General features: G+C 36.0%; 1 protein-coding gene across 3 annotated transcripts in view; it reads right to left on the reverse strand.

Annotated features, from left to right (window-relative positions):
- Window positions 1-20984, reverse strand: part of lepr (leptin receptor) — a 46332-nt gene that overhangs the window by 18866 nt on the left and 6482 nt on the right. For 2 of the 3 annotated variants that reach the window (XM_031900133.1, XM_031900134.1), the window contains exons 2-14: window positions 18368-18428; window positions 14688-15014; window positions 13061-13184; window positions 11584-11759; window positions 10223-10368; window positions 9245-9389; window positions 7922-8215; window positions 7148-7265; window positions 6416-6615; window positions 2973-3121; window positions 1807-1960; window positions 1636-1718; window positions 190-406 (exon numbers count right to left, since the gene is read on the reverse strand). In XM_031900133.1, the coding sequence (XP_031755993.1) occupies window positions 190-406; window positions 1636-1718; window positions 1807-1960; window positions 2973-3121; window positions 6416-6615; window positions 7148-7265; window positions 7922-8215; window positions 9245-9389; window positions 10223-10368; window positions 11584-11759; window positions 13061-13184; window positions 14688-15014; window positions 18368-18428 (2194 nt within the window). 3 annotated transcript variants of the gene reach the window in all.

Below are 20984 nucleotides of genomic sequence, written 5' to 3' on the forward strand. Positions count from 1 at the left end.
TGGGAGCAACATCCAAGGGGTTTGGGGAGCAAAATGTTGCTCACGAAGGCAAGGCAAAATAAAATAAACAAAAATTAGGGTGCTCACATTCTAATGAAATGGTCTAACATATTGCTCTACTGATGAGTAATAATAATCTGTTAAAGAATAGTTGATGTGTATAGATGGTGGGTAGCTCATGTTTATTACCTGTACTCATTTCACAGGAAAATGTTAACTTGCTGTTTGTCAGAGAGTATCCAAGGGAGTTGACAGCTAGAAGTGTAACTGTTACAGCGTTATCCGATAAAGTGAAAGTATGCTTTGTTGTGTTTCCTACATATTTCGACCAGGTGACATTTTTAGAATTCAGATGAATGACTTCATATCCTTGAATAGAACACAGTGAGTGCTCTGATGGTAGGGGCTAAAATACACAAGTAAGTTAGAAGTGTCATTATAAAGATGTAACACATTCTAATTAAATCCATATTTATCATGAAAATGCTCAAGACATTTTAAGGCATAGTGAAAAAAATCTGTCTATTGCAAATACTTAATGCCTCCTACTCCAATGGAAATCTGGCATGTGCGGTAGACAGCTCCTTGACTGGCTTACTATTTAAAGGAGGATCTGTATACCAAAGGGGGCGGAGCTTTATGCTAGATAAGGAAATGACTGGCTTCTGCAACATCTTTCAGCATCTATCTTAAGCTGGCCATACACGCACTGATAGTATTGCACAAAACGTAGTTTCGATATTTGGTGTGTGTATGGCAAATCTCAGAGACAACTGACATCGCAAAAGCTTCGCCTAACGGTTGTCTCGCTTATCGGGCGAGTCAAAAGCACCAGAGTAAAATCTGCGTTTAGGGCTGAATTATCAGGTGAAGATAGAATCTCTTTTGTTTTTACTGTACCTCCATCTGATGATTCATTTCTGAACGTCAGTGGGCAGAACGAACAATCGTTCCTGCGATCAGTGGAAAGATCGTTGTTGGTACGTGTATGGCCAGCTTTAGAAAGGACATCAGACTCAAATGTAGGGAGAGAGGTACAGTATGTCATTTTTGGGGCTGTTCAGAGTCATTTTAGGGATTTTAAAATAAAAGGTTAACTTATTCTAGCTCTAGCTCTTAGATGCCCAACTCTTGTATTTGATCTTTCTGGGTTTTTTGATCTTGAAAGTTCAAGTTTTAGAAACTCAAATTTACAATTTTTGGTAAAGAAACTTAAATCATGGTAAAAAGTTACATTTTGAATGTTAATAAATCTGCCCATATTGTTGGAGAACTCATAGCAAACATGTAGGAATAGGAAGAAAGCACTGCACTGTCCCATGAAAAAATTTCAAGTTTATTTTCACTTTTAGCCAACCATCTAGAGGCAAAAAGGCCATTGTGCAATACAACCTGTATTCAACTTGTATTGCCTATTTCTTTGATTTGCCCCCAATAATTGACAAAGCTATTGAAATGGTGTATATCTGGGATCTCAGTCTTTTCCTACCCTGGTCTCACATGTTTGGCATTCTTAACAGAGGCTACTGCCAGCTATTTCCCATATCCTGTAATAGGTAAATCCTGTGCTCCTATACTCCTATAGTATATACTATAGCAATTAAAAGGGAAAAAATTATAAACTAAGCAATGTACCTGCCAAATAATGGAAATATTGTCCCCTTTCTGCATGGGATTATTGTGAGTAGTTCTCCAGAAAGTTGGTCCTTGCAAAGGAACTGGAAAACAATTGGATTACAATTTATGCAAATGTATATATATATATTTCTTAGGTCACATACAGTACTGATACAAAGGGATTCAAACCTCTAATGTCTCTTACAACAGTGTGCACAGGTTGGCTCCAATCACTCCAGTATCCAACTCCATCAGTTCTTCTAGAACGTACTTGGACAGTGTATGAGGCACAGACATCTGGAACCTGTATACTGACAAATTCTTCTTCAAAAATATCCAGCACCTGGAAAATGGAATAATTCATAGTAACACATTTTAAGTGTGTTATAAGGTGACAAAACGACATTGCTAACTGCAACAATCAATACAACATTTATAAAGACCCCTGAAAGGGAAGCTATAATACAGACAGGGCAAGATAGAGTTTTAAGGGGCCTTCCACTCAAAACCAATTTTATGCATAATAAAAGAAAATGTCATTCTAATTAAGCAACATTCCAATATACATGCATTAAACATTTTTATTGGTTTAAAAGTTTATTTATAATGTAATTGCATGTGCAGTTAATATTCTCTCCACTGCTGGTTCTGACCCCTGAAACAGGGTGGCAGAAGACACAATGTAATGGACCTGCAGACCTGCAGCACTGAAGAGTTAGAACAGAAAGGGATAAACAAATGCTGGTGTTTTCAATTGTAATTACATTTAAAGATAACTTTAAAACCAATGAAATGTTTTAAATTTTGTATAATGAAATGTTGCTTAGGATAACATTTTCTTTATAGATTTTGGGTGGAGAACTTGAAAAAACAAACCAGTCAGCAAAACACTCCACTTGTATTATACCTGTCTTACAAAAAAAATGTAACTGTAGAGACTATGGGTATCTAAAAAGACTGGGTATCTAAGTAAGTACTTCAAATAAACACCCAAATGAGGGCTCTGATGTTCTTCTGGTTAGAAAAGGCATAAGAAAACATATCTGAGGGCTCTAAAGTTTTTCATGACAACTTTTTCAACACTGTCCTTGACTACTTTATGTTCGAAAAGTGTTGTAGCCCAATGCATTTATATTAACAGTACTTAACCCTTAATATCTTGGAATAAAAAACAAAAATAATGAATGTAAAGTGTTTAGAATAGCACTCTCATCAATTTTACATTAACTTATTTTAAAAAAGTCCTTGTAAAAACTGGATGACATTGCCTTAGCTCACTAGTGTCCAAAATGTAGCTTGCGATCTAGAACATCCTGACCTGGTGACCACAACAGCAGAGCCAACAGACAGCTCACCTTCCATATTATTCCTTGCCCTTGCAAACAGTAACGGACCTGGAACTGAAGATCAGTAGATGGAAGAGCAGGCCTTTTCCAACTCACATATAAATGTCCTGAACCCTTAGTCATTTCAGCTCTCACTCTTGATGGAGCAAGTGGTTTTACTGAATGTACACAAAACATGAAAAAAGTAAATGTATTATATAGATAGAGATATCTCTGTCTCTATATATTGAAATATTAGATGGTTAGATGGTAAGTAGTTCAGTTCAAACATAAATATATATTTCATTTAGTAATGTTATATTATAAACTATAATCATCCTAAACAGAATACAAATGTATACACAACACACTTGCTATTCCAACCAAGCCCACAGCTGACATATTACTATTGATAAGCCAATCTGTCACTTTTTGCTTTGCCGTAAAAAACTTAAAAAAATGACTTGTGTGTCCAAAAAAAATGATGCATGCATCAAAAAAATGACATGTGTGACAATTATCTTTGTTGCGAGTCATTTTTTTACTTTTTTTGTTTTTGCGTCTGTTTCACGAAACGCAGAAATTTGCCGCAAATCCATGCCTGCCAAAAAATTGTTATTCTTAAATTTTGACAGCTTGGTCTGAACTACGCTGGGCATATTTGGCAAGGTCTGTTTGTTTGGCAAGGTCACCAAATCTGCTGATTTTCAATGATCTGGGTCAAATCAGGATGATCTGTTGGTTTGGATTATTCTGGAGGCCTAGGCAGACCCATCAAGAGGACCCAAATCAAAACTCCAATGTGGTCCTCATCTTTCTGGTGCATTGTAAAATCCCATTGGATATCTGGCTGCTTTTTGGCTACATATTGCCATTCTGTCAGGAATTCAGCCAGGAGAGAACATTTATTACTTTAAGGGATTCTGTCATGATTTTATGGCATACTTTTTATTTCTTAATTACACTGTTTACATAGCAAATAATTCACTCTACCATTTAAAATGTTATACTTGAACCAACAAATGTATTTTTTTTGTTGTAATATTGGTGTGTAGGCAGCCATCTCAGTGTATTGCACCTGAGTCTGAGCTTTGGGAAGGAGCCTGTGCTACACAATAGAAATGATTTCAGATAATCTAAATCTAAACCATTGTGTATGAAACCAATTAAAACAATTGTTCTCAGTCTCAGATATTCCAGAAATTAGTCATATATTTGTCATTGGAGACAATTGGAACCCATTGGATAATCGCAAATGATAACCTTTATAACAAAGTATAAGATGTATGCCCGTTACTTTTTCTGCATCTAAACAATAACAGGATAGGCCATGCACCTTGTATGATAATTAATATGTAGCATTTATGGGGCATTTAAGGTTTATATCACAGGGATACAGATTTACACTAAATAAATTATAGTTAGCATTTATATGTAGCGCTCTACACTTCAGCATTCATTATAAAGTTCAAATCAGAAGTTGCCTTTGCATTTAGTCTTTCATTCTGCTGGTGTCTTCTATTTGGCATAGATAATTATAAATAAGTATGTCCTGCATCCACCCTCTTTCTCATGTTTAAGGGGCAAATTTATTAAAATGTGATAAATAGATCTTAACTCACCCATCTTTTATTCATTCCTATGGGATTTTTAGAAGTGTATTTATCAATGGGTTAAAGGTAAAACTCACCAATTGCTAAATATTCTTCTTAAAATCCCATAAGAATGAATAGAACATGGGTGACTTTTTATGTATTAAGCTCTTAACTAACATTTTCATAAATCTGCCCCTAAGGGTATTTGGTCATTCCGTTATCATTCAGAATTTAGCTGCATATTAGAAATAACCCATTTTACAGTTATGCTTGAAATATCTGGTAGGAAGTATCAATGCCAGATATATGCAGCAACCCTTATAATGGCTAATTCTACAGTACAGTGAGTTTAGGTTATTTGCTACCTGCTTGCCTGGCTTGGACTCAGTGGGATTATGGTTGAGGTTGAGGACCCTTGTATTTTCAAGGCACATGGTGCCAATAAAATATAACTAGTGTTTTAAGTGAAGAATTATAGCGCTAAAATAAAAATTTTTATTATTAGTCAGTATGAAAAATATTTACTACTGCAAACAGAATCTCATTTACTTTAATACACGCTTTTATCTCTGTGATTATAAAAGTAACAACAAATCACAGATTATATTAACATATTTATATACACTACTGCTTTACTTACGTTTGCAGTCAGACCTTACACAAATGAATAAACTAGTCTCAAAGTAGTAAATGCTACACAGAGTTCTACTAGGTGTGCTTAGATAATGTACGGCAGCCTGTTAAAATGCAGCATACCTTATAGTCAGTCAGAAATGTACTCATATATTACTCATTATGTAGTAGCGTGATCTTTCTGAGATTGTCCTGTGTGAACACACCACACTCAACTGTTTGTCCTTGATTTAATTAATTTTAATATATATGAAAGTACCAAGGCTCTTGAATGAAAACAGATTTAGCTGACCAGCCACTCAATTTCTACACATGGTCATATGATTAAATTAACCAAGCATGCATTACTTTACTTCTGTGTCTAGAGCAGAGGCTCGCAAATTGTGCCACTGTTTGCACTGCCTTATATAATATCATAATATATAATCTAGGCAGGCTTAGAATGAAAAAAAATGCATTGCTTGCTTGACCTCTTATAATGGTATAATATATTGTCTAGTCAGGCATATAAGTACAACTAATGTATATCTTTAGTGTTATGATTAACATTTGGATTTTTGTGGTTTTATATTTTTTAAAATCACAACTAAACTCATTTCCATGAATGGCAGTCATTTACTAAAAAATCTGAATTGAAAAAGCACGAATGAAAAAAAGTCGCAGAAAAAACATGAAACTTTTAGAATTTCACACAAAAACTTTTTGTATTGTTGCAGTGTCAAAAAACCTCTAAAACCAAAAAGTAAAGAAAGACCTTCCAGTTGACTTCTAAATGATCTTAACAAGTCTTAGCTGCCGTATTTTTTTCACGCATAATAAATAATGACAAATTTGGTAGCTTGGTGCAACCAATGTAGGACTGTGTATCTCAAGCACTCAGCAATTATCAATTGCAGGTAAATGTAATTGTGTAATGGGGTGGGTTACCAAATTAAGTATTATGGGTTATGCATGATCCACAGTATATTCCTACTTGAAAGAATATTTTTCGACTTCAACAATCTTAGGGGTATTTCCAAATGCCCTGGATACACAATACTGCATGAGAGTACACAGTGCCGCTCTGTTGGGCATAAGGCAGTCGTGTCTTTACTTTACTCGCCCCATAGACACTCAGGGCAGGACACATTACAACCCTTCACCCTCCAGCACTCCCTAACTTGCTATACTACCTCTCACTATCTGTGTTTTAAGAACCTAATATTCCTAATATTCTATACTTCCTGCATCCTAATATACACTTACCTGTATTTATGGGAAGGATGCAAACAGGTGGCGAATTAAGTGCTCCTAAATGGTGTTGTATCTCAATCCACATAATATAGCCAGAGACAAGGTGAACAGGCTCAAATGTGCATTCATAGAATCCATCCATTTGTAACTGGCAATCTTTTGAAATCGGCACATTGCCTTTTAAATCTTTATCTAAGCAATAAAGTTTGTTTCTTCAAAAGAGAGAATAAACATTATTGGATTTTAGACTGCACAGTTTATGATTATGGTGCATTTTCATATAAAAAGCAACAGGTTACCCGAGAATATGAACACATGGAATTGCATTCAGTAAAGGTGAACAAAAATATATCCAAAATAAAAACAAAATATACTGGAAACTGTCCAAAGGAGCAAAAGAGCAAAAGTTCATTCAGCACTATATTGTGGTGTAATAACTTGATTGCAGCTCCCTAAAGATCATCCAAGTAAAGCCAACCATCCTGTAGGGAAGTGCAGAAAACAAACCAATACCCTAAACAACAAAGGCCCTAAAGCGATCTTAAACTGAATTGAATTTTACTGCTGAAAAGAAACTAATAGAAACCAAGAAATCAGAATTGTAATTTCATTTGCAGCACCAATCATGGACCCCCTGTTACCCCGACCCCACAAAGTCATGTGGTATGCCCCCAGTATAGTTACTACACTGCCCACATGTGTGTAAAATTTGAGTACACCCCTATTACATATTTTTTTACTCACCTATAATACTTGAACTGTAAGACACTTCCTTCAGGTAGTGTCATATTTTGGGAACTCCATCTGCACGTCATCATTTTTTGATTCCCATCAGTTTCACATGAAATACTGATGTTGACATCTTAAACACAAAAAATAAATTCATTATTAAAGAAAATGAACAAAGTTTCAGTTTGTCTTTTAGTATTTTAGTGATGTGCAGGCCAGCTTGAAACCCTTGGGACCCATGGGTTTTCAGCAGCCTCTTCACCAGCCCTACCCCACCCCCTTTATGACATCAGAGATGGTACAGGTTGGCGTGGGTCTATAAACAGAGGTAGATAGGCGCTAAATTGCACAAGTGCAGCTGACAATAGCAACCAATGAGGTGTTCTTTTCATTTTTCATTTGTTCAGTGTGCCATAACTAGCATTGAGTGTGGCTGAGTGGTGGGTATTCCAATCCCAGTCCTTCGCCAGCCCACTGAGGCTGTTAAAAATAAATAACTTACAGGTTGCTATTGGCAACTGCACTTAAGGTGACTATACACAGGCAGATTTAGCTTCAAGTCTTTCAGTCCAATTCAACAGCTTATCTGCCTGCCCGATGGGCCTCCCCGACCGATATCTGGATGAAGATCAGCCAGGAGTCAACTGGGCTGATTTGATTTTCCCGCCGGATCGGAGACCGTTTCAGCTTATTGACCTATGCCCATTTTTGTAATCAGAGCGTTCTGTATACGTTTGTGTTTATAAAATTGCACAAAAGCATTATTAGAATAAATCAATAAAGTGGTACCTAAAACATAAATTTCTGCATACCGATGATGACATTCATTATGGTTAATACAGCAATGTAAGGCATCATATCGGAACTTTCCCTTTGGTTTGGTTGTATTGAGGTGAGTCAGGAACACTTTGCTAAAATAATCACTGGTCATTCTGTACTGATGCTTTGGTATCTTCTCCCCAAAATTTAGCCACCATGTGATATTACTGGATGGAACTTTCTTGCCATTGTCACAAAACAAGCAGGAGACAGAAGTGCTGGAGCCACTACTAACCAATACTTTTTGGGGGAAGTAGAATACATCTGTAAAGCAAAATATGAATACAACGTTACAGGTGCAATTTAATATTACTGACTATTAGTAAATAAGGTGAACAGGAGCAAAACAGGTAAAACACGTATGTTGTTTGCCCTCCTTTGATGTCATAATATAAAATAAAAATAATACGATAAGTTGAACACGTTTTCTAATTAGATTTAACTAATCTACAGTATATCTGATGGAAAGGTTCCATTAAAAAAAAAACTGCCAACGGATTCTGTCATGGAAAAATGTTCTTATCAAAATGTATCAGTTATAGTGCTCCTCTAACAGAATCCTGCAATGAAATCAGATTCAAACAGGTTTTTTTATATTTCATTTTGAAATCTGACGTGTAGATGAACATATTCTTACTTTCCCAGGTGCACATGGCCATGTGACTTGCGCTCTGATAAACTTCAGTCACTCTTTACTGCTGTGCTGCACAATGGAATGATTCCACTCCCCTCTCCCTTTCCCCTCAGCAGCCAATCAGCAGAACAATGGGAAGGTAGCAAGATAGCGACTACCAGAAACCTGTATTTCTAATGCCCCCCAGCGGTAGATCGGAATAGCACCCAATAGTAAAAATCCAAGTCTGGTTCAGCCAAGTCATAACACCTTCAACTAGGCTAATGCCCCACAGAGAGATTAGCTGCGAGTAGCAGCGATTTATTGTTGGCGACTAATCTTTCCTTGGGGAATTATCCTTACATTAAGTAGGAGAAACAATAGGTTATCTGAAAGCAGTTCTAATGTGTAGTGCTGGCTCCTTCTGAAAGCTCAGACTCAGGCACAATGCACTGAGATGGCTGGCTACACACCAATATTACTGCTAAAAAATGACATTTGTTGGTTTGATTTTAATGGCAGAATAAATTAGTTGCAATGTGAACAGCGTTATTTAGTAATAAAAACTATACCATAAAAATCAAGACAGGATCCCTTTAAAGTTCCACTTCATCCACCAGACTTCAGATGGTATTATTTATAATTATTTATTTATAATTGCAAAATGAGCTTGTACAAACCTTGTGAATTTAAAACCCAGGTTTTACTCCAGTCACTCCAGAGTCCTGATTTGTGTAAGTTTATACATCTGACTTCTATTACCATTTCTGTACAAGGCTGGATATCACTGATGATCACTGATGTTTCATTGACCAGCAGATAAACCTAGACACACACAGAAAATCCCAAGTATAATTATTTAAAATGAATTGCACTCATTGTACAGCAAGAAATGAGATTTCATGTTTCCCAATTATCTGTGTGGACAGGAATGAAGATCACAATGAACACTGACATTTGTCTAGCATTTACTGTTGATTATAGAGACTGCTCCACATGGAAAATACAGCACACTGTAAAATAAAGTGTACTTTAATGCCATATGTAGGTTATCAAAGAAATTGTAATGAAAGAAATTTTACATTTTCAATGATTCTAAGGCTTTCATGGGCATTTTTTCTATTTAAAGCAGTATCTGTCCACCCCTTGCTTTTCTCTGCACTGCTAGATTTGGCTATTTAAACGAAGTCTCCAAAGTCAGCTGATTAAAAGACATTTGAAGAAGCAGGAAAAGCCAGGATCTGGCTGAAGGAGGGCTTAATTTTGCTACATTATTTCAATAGTCACAATCAAAAAATGTCAATTAACTTTAGCCAGACTTTAGCTACAGACTCAAGAGACATCTCAGTGTGCCAGATGCAGTCCAATCTGTGAACTGGCCTTGCAGTTTGAATATTATGTACAATGCCCCATATATTAAGACACTAAACAATGAATGCTGTTAAAAGAAGCTGCATGGGAATCCCATGAGCACATTCATTACTGTCCATTTAAATCATGAGCATCATTTAATTGCAACTCCCTGTAAAATATGCAAGAGGAGGTTTTATCACACATTGCAAAGCTGTCTGCAAATGAGCCTGCTGATTAGCAAGCGAGTGCAAGTTTTTTTAATTACATGATAAAAAGGAATTTAGCATCCGACCATAGCATATTACCTGTGAGTTTGTCTCTGCTGCTTTCACTGTATATCTTACTTGATACTGGAGCTCATAAGCAGCAGAGATGGGTTTCAACCAAAACACCTTTAATGTGCCTTGTTCCATTATTTCCGCTCGCAAGTCATCAGGAGGATCAGGCTTGACTGCAGGTAAATTAAAATCTGTTTAGGTCCCTTACAGTCAAATTGTATGAGATTAAGATTCAGAGCACTAATGGTGTCACCTTGCATGCATGATTATAATGAAATGCTCATCGACCTCTCCTACAGTGCTGCTCTCATAAATAGAAATATTCCCCTTACGTAGCACCAGGTATTAAGTCACTGAATGGAATCAATTTAAGATACTAGTTAACATTTGACCAGGCAGCTATGGCAATTAATACCAGTGGGGATATCAATCACTGTCTCTTTGCAGGGACATGAAATGTGAGATGGGCGCTCTTGCGTCACAAGAAGTACTGAGGTTAAACGACATGGAATAGAATTGTAGCAAAGGTTAAAGGGATAATGACTACATATAGTTCTGGAGTGAAATCATAATAGCAGAATTTCCTTAACAGGTGTCAGTCAGATTGGCTAACATACAATGTAAACCTCCAGTAATCATGGTAATCATGCAAGGGATATAGTTCAAGAAAACTATACAATAGGTTATGTGCTAATAATCTATAGCTTTTCTGAATATCTATATTGGTGTTTTCATTCTTATAAAAATAGTAAAAAAAATAAGACATGTTCTACATATAATCAATTAAAAATTCTGTACCTAAATTTGTCTCTCTACATGCAAGAAAACTATACAATAGGTTATGTGCTAGTAATCTATAGCTTTTCTGAATATCTATATTGGTGTTTTCATTCTTATAAAAATAGTAAAAAAAATAAGACATGTTCTACATATAATCAATTAAATATTCTGTACCTCAATTTGTCTCTCTACATGCATCTTTGTGCTGGAACCAGATTAGAGCTAGCTCTCATACATCATGTAGACAAAGATCAAAATCTGACTCCAACTCCTGCATGTAAAGAAACAGATTGCTGAGAGGGAAAATTATTGCTGAGAGGAATAAATATTGTCTCTCCATTTTGTGCACATTGCCCCTTTTTACTGATTACTACTGTAACCCCTTGGAATCTTTCAGATTTCAGCAGGAAAAATAAAAAGAATAATTTACGTAAAGAGTTGAAGCTGAGGCAAAATTTTATGTATGCATTACTTATTATATATATGTAATATTATGTACTTAAAAAGAAGGATCCTTTACCTGTATGTACTGGTGTTACAGTATGTTCCCTTACAGGAAGGTGAGACAATAAGATCACCAACGAAGGCATGACTAGAAGGCCACTTACCTATATGGTAAGGTACAACAGACATAGGTGGGGAGTGAAGAAGTGCTGTGATATTCAGGATTTCAATCCATAGGATGTAGGTATCATTGAATTTTACAGACGGTACAATGCATTCACATTTCTCATATCCAAAGCATCTGCATTCAGCTGTGCCTTTCAGCTCACTCTTTGCAACCCTAGATAAAGCAATCTAATCAGTAATGTGATGGTGCTGAATATACAAGGAATGATTAACTAAAATCATCTGCTAATTTCACCGTATCATAGGAAATGTCCAAACTAGCTGATGGTAAGTATGACCATTTTAACACCATAATGTATAATGGATCACCTTTTGCATTGCACTTTTTTACAGCTCACTACTCATAATCAGAGCCACACTTTTAAAGCTCTAAACAGAAAGGATACAATTTGCTAAAAACCTTCCATGACTAGTTTTGAGCACAGAGTACCTTGATGCATCAGAGTAATTTAAAGTATTGTACATTATAATGAAATAAGTGTTCTGCGCCTCTTTCATCTTTTCAGGATATTTATCATGCAGCTCCAAGAAAAGAACTCTGTACATAAGGTCCTGGCCAACACTATTTAGAAAGTTTTTTGTCTTGAAAAAGAACATTGGTATGATCTTGCATGTCTGCTATGCTCATTTAGTTGCACGGTACATAGAATTTACAATGTCAAATCCTGTGCTCTGTTTTAAATTTTCCTCAGTCCGTGGAAACACAATGTTCCATTTGGCTCACCTCTCCTGCTTGGTATTTATGAGTTTGACATATTGAAACAATTCTGCTCATGGCTCAGATGTAAAAATCTCTAACAAACTGGGGATATTATTGGCTTGCTTTGTGTTAGAACATTGATTTGCAATGAAGAAGCCTCCCATAATTAATATAACCAAAGTTATGAAGGTTTGCCAAACAGCAGCAAGAAACCACAGAGCTTCTTTTTATTATTAGCCATTTTACAGCACTGGAACCACTACATAGCTCATTTATTATTTAAACAAGTACTAAAGTACCTGTACCCAGGCCATATGCACCTGGATTATAAATCCATCCCAAGGTCCAAAGTGCATTGCTCAGCACAATAGAGTGGTTTCCTGCACCATCAAGTGCACCTTAGCCTCCATTCTGTGAGTACAAAGAGGGGAAGGTAAAGAGGATCCAATACTGGGTTGTATTTTACACCTCAGAAGTAAACAGGAAATTGGGTCAACTCTGAGATTGTGATCATCTCTCAGGTGCTCTCTTTTGTTTAAACAAGAAATTTCTTATATTAATCAGAGTACTACAGAACTACAGTTGCAAAAACACATTTTAAATATTGTGTTCAAAGAATATACATTTCGTACTGAGACAATTCTCACTTACTTGACTTTGTACATAAAGCCTTAGTTATAAGAAAAAAATGATGCACTTAAAATCATTCATTATAGGCCTTTCTTTGAAAGATTTAATGGAATCGGCACACTTACAAAGAATAATGAAGACTAATTTGATAATCTGTTACAATGTGCTTTGTTTCTGGTAATAACTGCAGGTCACAAATAAGTGTATTTGCTTTTTCCTCAAATGAGCACTGTACTTTCCAGCTGAAATCTGCAAAAAATCAGAGACATTGAAAGTCTTCATCCTTCCCAAATCACAACATTACATTTAAATTATAGAAGTGGAACTGTAAATGATTTTGCCATATGTTTCAGTGTTTTACTCTGCAATCCATGAGCCAGTGTAGGGACAACAGAGTAGCACAGCAGAAGAGTAAGTCTAGAACAGAGCTTGCAGAAAGAAACGCATTATATGAAAAAGTGTTTTATGGTGAATGAGTCACCAAGGAGTTCCATGACTACATAAAAACACAAGGCCAAAGGCTGAGTGCTTTTGTACAGCTCATGGACTTAAAGGTGACTTTGAATATCCTCATATTTTTCAACAGGGGGTACATTATTTCTTATAATACACAGGTTGAAGTAAGTCATGTTACAGAAATTACATGGCTAAGCACCAATTATAACTGATTACATTAATAACCACCATTTATAAGAATATACTTTACAGACCATTCATGGCTCTTGTGTATTATAACAAGATGAACATTTTATATATTTAAATATTACCGACTCTAATTAAATTAAATTGGTGCAACCCTGTTTGCTGATAGAGGTATGGGAACTATTACCTGAAAACCTATTATCCGGGAAACTCCAATATATGAGTATAGTACTATTAAAGCAAACAAATTTCATTTTTCAACTAATTTCTATTTTTCTCTCTGTAATAAAAAAGAATGCCTTTTTAATGTTTACATGTTTTTAGTAGGCCTATGTAAAGACCCCTTATCAAGAGAAACAAGCATTGCAGTACAGGTATTTGATCTGTTATCTGGAAACCCATTATTTAGAAAGATCTAAAATACAGGAATATCACCTCCCATGGAGTCCATATTAAGCAAATACTTCTTTCTTTAATTATTTCCTTTTTCTTTCTAATAATAAAACAGTAGCTTGCGTTGATGGTAACAAAGCTGCATGAATCAATCCTATTGGAGTTTTAAAAATGTTATTATGAAGGTGTGCTGATCCATATTTTAAATCTATCCTTTGTCCAGAAAACCCCAAACATTACACACAACAGATCCCATCCCATACCTTTATCATTTATTTTAAAGACAAGCTGATGTGTTAAGTGCACTCAAACCTGTGTCTTTAACACACAAAAACAAATGCCAGTGTGTAAGAGCCCTAAGAGTGCGATGCAACTAAAAGACCAAGCACTAAGTTTAATGTTAGGCACTCAATTAATATAGACTGCAATTTAGCTCATGCTTTTTGTAAGGGATTGTTTTAAAGTATTTTCTGTTGGCAGAAAGGTTTGCAGGCTTATATTCAATAATCTCTGTTTCCTTTAAAGTGTAGCTGTTACAGAATCATTCAAAGCATAAGAAAGTACTGATGTTTCTTGATTCACCATTGTCTTTTTCAAGTTTCTGGCATAACAAACAAACTCCCAATGTTTTATTACTCGGCACAATAATAAGGAGCATCACCATGATGTATATCTGTTTCCCCATACAATTAAACAGAATGCCGATAAAATACTTACCTTCTAGTTGGATATCTGATGCAAAGCTTGCAAAAAGCATTTCCTTTAACTCTGCAACTCCGTTCTGACTTGAAAAGTTTGTATTTAAATGATCCCATAGGCAACATGAAACACGTCCTTGTGATTTTAAATCAGCTAAATGGGTACATCTAAAATCCGACCTGCCCTCTAAAGTATCATACTTCCCTGAGATATCTGACTTATTCTGTAAAATTCCAGCCAGTAGTGGATAATTTACTGACTTGTTGGTCAAAATGCAAGTCAGAAAGAAATCGGAAGGCGGAGTCCAGTACATCTCTGAATAAGCTGCTGTTATTTGCATATATCCTAAAAAAAACAATGAGATAGTATATATATAAATAAAATATGTTTCAGGATTTAAAATCACCAAAAACAACATTTTGTGTTAATCTTCACCTACACAAAACCTGTCTAATGGCTGTGACTGTTGAGCTGATGTATCTTATTAATGTCATGCTTTCTAACAATAACAGCTGCAGTCATGCTTTGTTTAGTAATTATTCTCAACATGCATCAAGCTACAAGGTTACATGCATAGAAATAAGATTATGACAGGGCTGTCAGACTGTAGTCATGGGGGCCAGACCTGGCCCTCCATGGGATATTTATGGCTCCCAGTCTGCTCAAGGGCTCCACATACAGTATAATACGCATGGAAAAAGATTAAAAGCAGTGGTCCTGGAAAGTCTTGTTTTCACAAGAAATCTTGCAGTTTCACTAAAGAAATTACTTCCAGTAATAATAAATAAAGGAAAATAGCTGATAATATGAACCTTCAGTGCAATATGGCCAACAGACTTATCCCCGGGTTGGTGACAGTAGAAGAACTTACATTACTTTCTTGTGAAACTGATCTAATAAATGATATCTTAACTGCTTTATGGATGTATACTGTACATGCAAGCCTACATTGGCTTATATCAAAACAAGGATATAGATATTAAAAACAAAATTCACCCTTCCTCAGTATTCAGGTATCCAGAATGCATAATATTTAGAAAATCTTTTTGTCAGGTGTCACAGGAGTGCCTGTGTCAGGTTTATAACTATATACAGCACATAAACATTGCTATAAGTTTTAATAACTGAAACAAAATCGCAATATCCGCTTTCCCCAAGATTCATGGTTGCTAATCAACAATTTGGGATGGTATTACTCTATTCAAAGTTGTATAAAAGTCTCCAAATTGCCTGGATTTTTTACTATTTATGGAGAAAACCATCTTTCGGAGTGGTCTAAAGGGCCCATTTAAGGAACAGCTGCAATGTTCTAGCTTCAGATGCAGATGCAGACAAGCAAGTGGAGGAAGGAATAATCCATTTTACCTAATAATGGAAAAAGCACAGCATGCTAGAAAGAACATGCGCTGTTGTTACAGGAACACAGTAATACATTGGGGAAATTAGTGGACAAAACTCAGCTAGGATTATGCTGTATGCTGTACAACCTAGCATGCAAGTGGTCCAGGCTTTTTAAATTCAACGTTGTAAATGATCGAAGGCTACCTAAGGTTTAATGGCGGAATTGTTGCAGCAGGTTATTCCTTGCCAATTTGAAAATAAGCAAACAATGTTTATAATGTCTAACATCTTGACATAAAAGACAAGGTACCAGGAAGGGACGTTTTATGTTTATTTCAGAGTAACAGAGTAAAATGAGAAACAGTGTCCTGCTGTATCCAGTACAACCAGTACAGCCACAATTCTATTCCATTTAATCCAATAGTGTTACTGGCCCATGTATGGATCAAAAACCATGCTTTTCCCTGAGGAAATTTCTATTCAGATTTAGTTCAGATATTAATCTATTCACATTTAGTTCAGATATTTATTGGGCAAACTGGAAAATCTTATTGCCCACTTATCATGCTGGGCTGTAAACATTATCCATAACTGACAGGCCTGCACAGGCCCCTATATTTTATTCCATAATGGGCTGAGGGCACGGCTAAACAATCCAATCACCTTGATTTGGCCAACATATTGGGGGTTTGATTGTGTGACAATTACAAGTCTCTATTTGTTTTATCATACTGCTAAATATTTGTTGTAACAAAAATTTGTGTATAACAGTACAGAATAAGGTTTCATTCGTAGCCTACACAATATCAAGGTATTTATTAAACAGAAAATCTGCAGTATGAGCCAGGACACCCCCATACGTAGACAGGGGAAAGAAAAAATATTTGTTGTTATAACATTATATTATTACAAAATATTTTTTGTTTGTTTCATGAATAACACATTTTTTGAACAATGAGGTGAATTGAAACACATGATTCAGATGACCTGAATATTTCTTTTTTTTTTTTTAGGGATGTTTAACTGATATATAAACCACAATATAAAAATAAAAATGTAATTGCTTAATTGGCTGGTACCATGAATTACATATTAAGAACATCTCAAAACCACACAACTCCCTTATTGCATGTGTCATTCCCAGTAACTCCTTCTATTTCGGGGTGGGTTGCTGTCTGATAATCACCTTGCATGACCTCTGTCCTTGTTAAAACAGAGGTCCCTCAAGTTAAAGACAGTAGGTCTCCTTGACCAAACATGAGGCAATTGCAAAGTGCAAATAATGGGCCCCAAGGGTCCTGATTGTATTTGCATGCTGCTCCCTTTTAATTTCATGAGTATGGTTACTTCCCAACCCATATGGATTTACGTGAAGGCTTGTCCTAGAAAATAACATGACTCTTTGCTGTTTTTACCAGTTCCAACTGGTTTAGCCAGGTTTATAAAAAGATCAAGACAAAAATAAAAAAATTGCATCCATTTTCTGAACTTTGCATCTTGCCTTAGCTCTAATAAATGAGGTCTAAAATAATGATATGCTGGCCAATACAATGAAAATATACTCCATAATGCCAGGGACTGAGTAAGCTTTATTCACATGGGTGAACTACGTGCAAACCACTATGGAGGTGAACCATTTACACCATGGGTCATCAAGTGCAATCTGCTTCAATTAATAGAGAGAATCCTGACAAATTAGTCTGCAATGGATTATTATAATAAACTGATTCAACAACCCATTTAAAGATCCATATACAGTATTTAAATACAGCATATAGCATCACTTTTTTTTTTACATTTTACAGGGAGACTATATCTTAAAAGGCCTGGCAAAGACCATATGGAGGATGCAGCCGGGTGAATAAAATTGTCATTAAAATTCAAGTAGCAAATGGCTCTAAATAAGTACATTTCATTGACGTAGCAACTTGACGATTTGTCTAAATAACCTACTAATGGTACTGGTGCAGTAGTATCTTCTAGAATGAAATATCTGGAGGCTGAGTGAATAATGGAAGCAATTAACTTGTTCATTCAGGAAAGCATATAAAATGTATACATTGACCTTTACGGAAACATAAAGAAGAGTAAAAGAAGCCATGTACATTCTATAACAAATGTTATCTTTTATTATGAACAGGATCAATAGAGGTATACGTAGTTTTCACTAAAAGCAGTGTATTTCTCTCTGTAATTGTTGGTTTTTAATTGATGTTTTCCTTGTGGATTTAGCAGTAAAACTGCTTCTGTGGGCTGGAGACAGAGTTATCAGCAATTCATATCCTATTTCACAATCAGGTAAAATATATATATTTTTAATTAATAAACATAATGCCAAAGCAATATGGTAAACTTACTTAAGAGTAGAAAGAATGGCAATATCCAGTGCCAAAACATATCTTGCTTTGGGTAGTTTACCTGGAAGGAAACACAAAACCAGAACGTTAACTATTTTAAAACACAACTGACAAACGTTTATTTTCCTCTTTTTTCATGGATGAGATTATCATTCCTCTCTTATTGATTTAAAGCTTCATGCTTTTAACTGCAGAAGGGCTATTCGAGGAGCAAACAAAAAACCTGTGTAACTCATGCACTGCCTTTTAATGAGCTGCTGGTTCCTTGACAGCAAAGAAGGTCAAGATACAAATGTTATTTGAATTGTCTAAATGTGCCCTAAATATGTTTATACTTTATAAGTGAAGGATAAAATGATACATTTTCATGCTTGAATGATTCAGGAAACAGCAATGGGTCATTTTACGGTGAAACCAGATAATCATTAATGTTAAACTGGCCTACAATTTCCTTCCGAAATGCTGCCATTGTGCTGTTTTGGACACACTATAAATGGGCAACGTAAGAACACAAAAATGCATATGGTGGGCCATTAAAATGAAATGATAGAAAGTGCAGTTGAAAAACCACCAGCATAGGTAAGCTTCTTCCAGTTATCTGGAAATCTAGGTTTAATCCTTACTGATTCCATTAAACAGTGTGATAAATACATGTTGGACAATGGACAATTTCAAAGTTAAAACACATTTAAAAACTGTATTTTCCTTTCTGCATAAGGGAAATATAACTTTATTATTTTTATTATTTGCAAGAGCAGTTAATAATGCAATGTACTGTATGTATGGAAAGCTATCTGTGCTACTCTTTGTAGTGCAACTGTTGTAACCGCAGACCCCTTGAATTCTGTACAAGTCTGTACAATCTATCAAGGGAGGTGTTTTATTTCAGTCTGTGTTTCACTTACACAGTTGGGTGCCAGATATTTTTTAAAAGTAGTAATGTGCCACTGAGGGTTATGCACATCTAATTTACACAGTCACTTAATTGTTGTGACACCCAAACTATTTCCCTATTTGCTAGCAAACCTGCCATAGTAATCCATAACAATAAGTGACTGGCCTAAAGACTGCACAAGACTGATGAAAGGCTAATTGTTAATTTGTTAACATCTAATTAGTTACAATTACTGCAAAAGAACAAATCTGTGTCATTAGCAGTAAACCTATAGCGACCAATAAGTTTCCTTGATTAGTCTAGTGCAATTAAAATAATGAAAGAGTAGTGGTTATTTGCCATAAACCAGTATGCAACTACTGGAGCACTATAAGGTGCAAAATGGCCCCCATTAGTGCTCATCTTGTTAAGCTTGTTAGGACTGCTGGTGGGGCCAGATGGTATAGTGGCCCAGATGAGCACTGAGTTATAAGCAGTTTTAATATATGCTGAAATTTATATATACATATATATATATCAGTGCTGTCCAACTGGCAGCCGTATGCGGCCCGTGACCCCCCCTCTGTGTGGCCCCCCACCTGTCTGGCTGCTTTGATGGCTTACCTTTGTGTAAGCTTTAAATGGTATCACTACTGAGATTAACTGGCCCCCTACATGGTTCTCAATTTAGATTTAGGCTGAAATTCCCCTGTATTGTTTAAACATATAATCCTCTTTGTTGTTCACACCTTTTAGTTTCTGCATTGTTCACCCCCTGCATTGTTCACATCTCAGGCTCATGTTGTAATTACCCACATTGTTCACTTCTTCACACCCCAGACTGTAGGAGCATGCCAGCATTGTGTCACTGTATGTACTGTGTATGGCACACACAGGCAGCATAGGGCAGACAGAGCATGGCGCACACAGGCAGCATAGGGCAGGCAGAGTATGGCCCACTTAGCTGCCTGTGTGTGCCATACTCTGCCTGCCCTATGCTGCCCGTAGAAAGGGTACCTGGCAGGGGTTTGTTCTGGGAGTTTGTTAGTAGTTGGAAATAGCCATTAAATGGTCCCTAAGGTGTGTTTATTATTGAGCTGGCAGTTGCTGTGCTATCCACAGGGGAGGAGGATGCATATGGATTTAAGGGTGTGTCTTACTATGACATAATATAATTCTTTCACATATGAATGATGGTTGATTTTCCCGCAGTGAGCACCAACCATTTGGGTTTTTGCTGCATTGCCACCATTAATTTGGGCATGATCTTGTGATAACATGGGTGTGACTTGAAGTGGGTGCGGTTTAAAAAAGGGGAGTGGTCAAAACTGGCTTCCATTAGCGGCCCTCCACCATATATGCTAGAGAAATTCCGGCCCTTGGCACCACAAAAGTTGGACAGCACTGATATACTGTATATAAATATAAGTTCAAACATACAGTACTTTTGACCTATGCATATCAGTATGTATAAAAAGTTTTTTTTTCCATATGGGATCTTTCTGTATGGAAAATTTGCAAAACTTGTAAAAGATTTGTGAAATGCCGAAAAATTTGCAAAATCACATGCACAACAATTTTTTCTGATGTGTGTGTCAATTTTCTAAGTCAAGCTTGTTTTTTACGCAAAAAAATTTCGCTTAACACATATATCCATATCTTCAGTCTGCCCAAAATCATTTAAACATTAAATAAACCTAATGGGGTTTTTTGCCACACACACAATATATGTTATGTATGCAT

This window comes from Xenopus tropicalis, chromosome 4 (assembly GCF_000004195.4).
Source record: "Xenopus tropicalis strain Nigerian chromosome 4, UCB_Xtro_10.0, whole genome shotgun sequence".
Classification (NCBI taxonomy): domain Eukaryota; kingdom Metazoa; phylum Chordata; class Amphibia; order Anura; family Pipidae; genus Xenopus; species Xenopus tropicalis.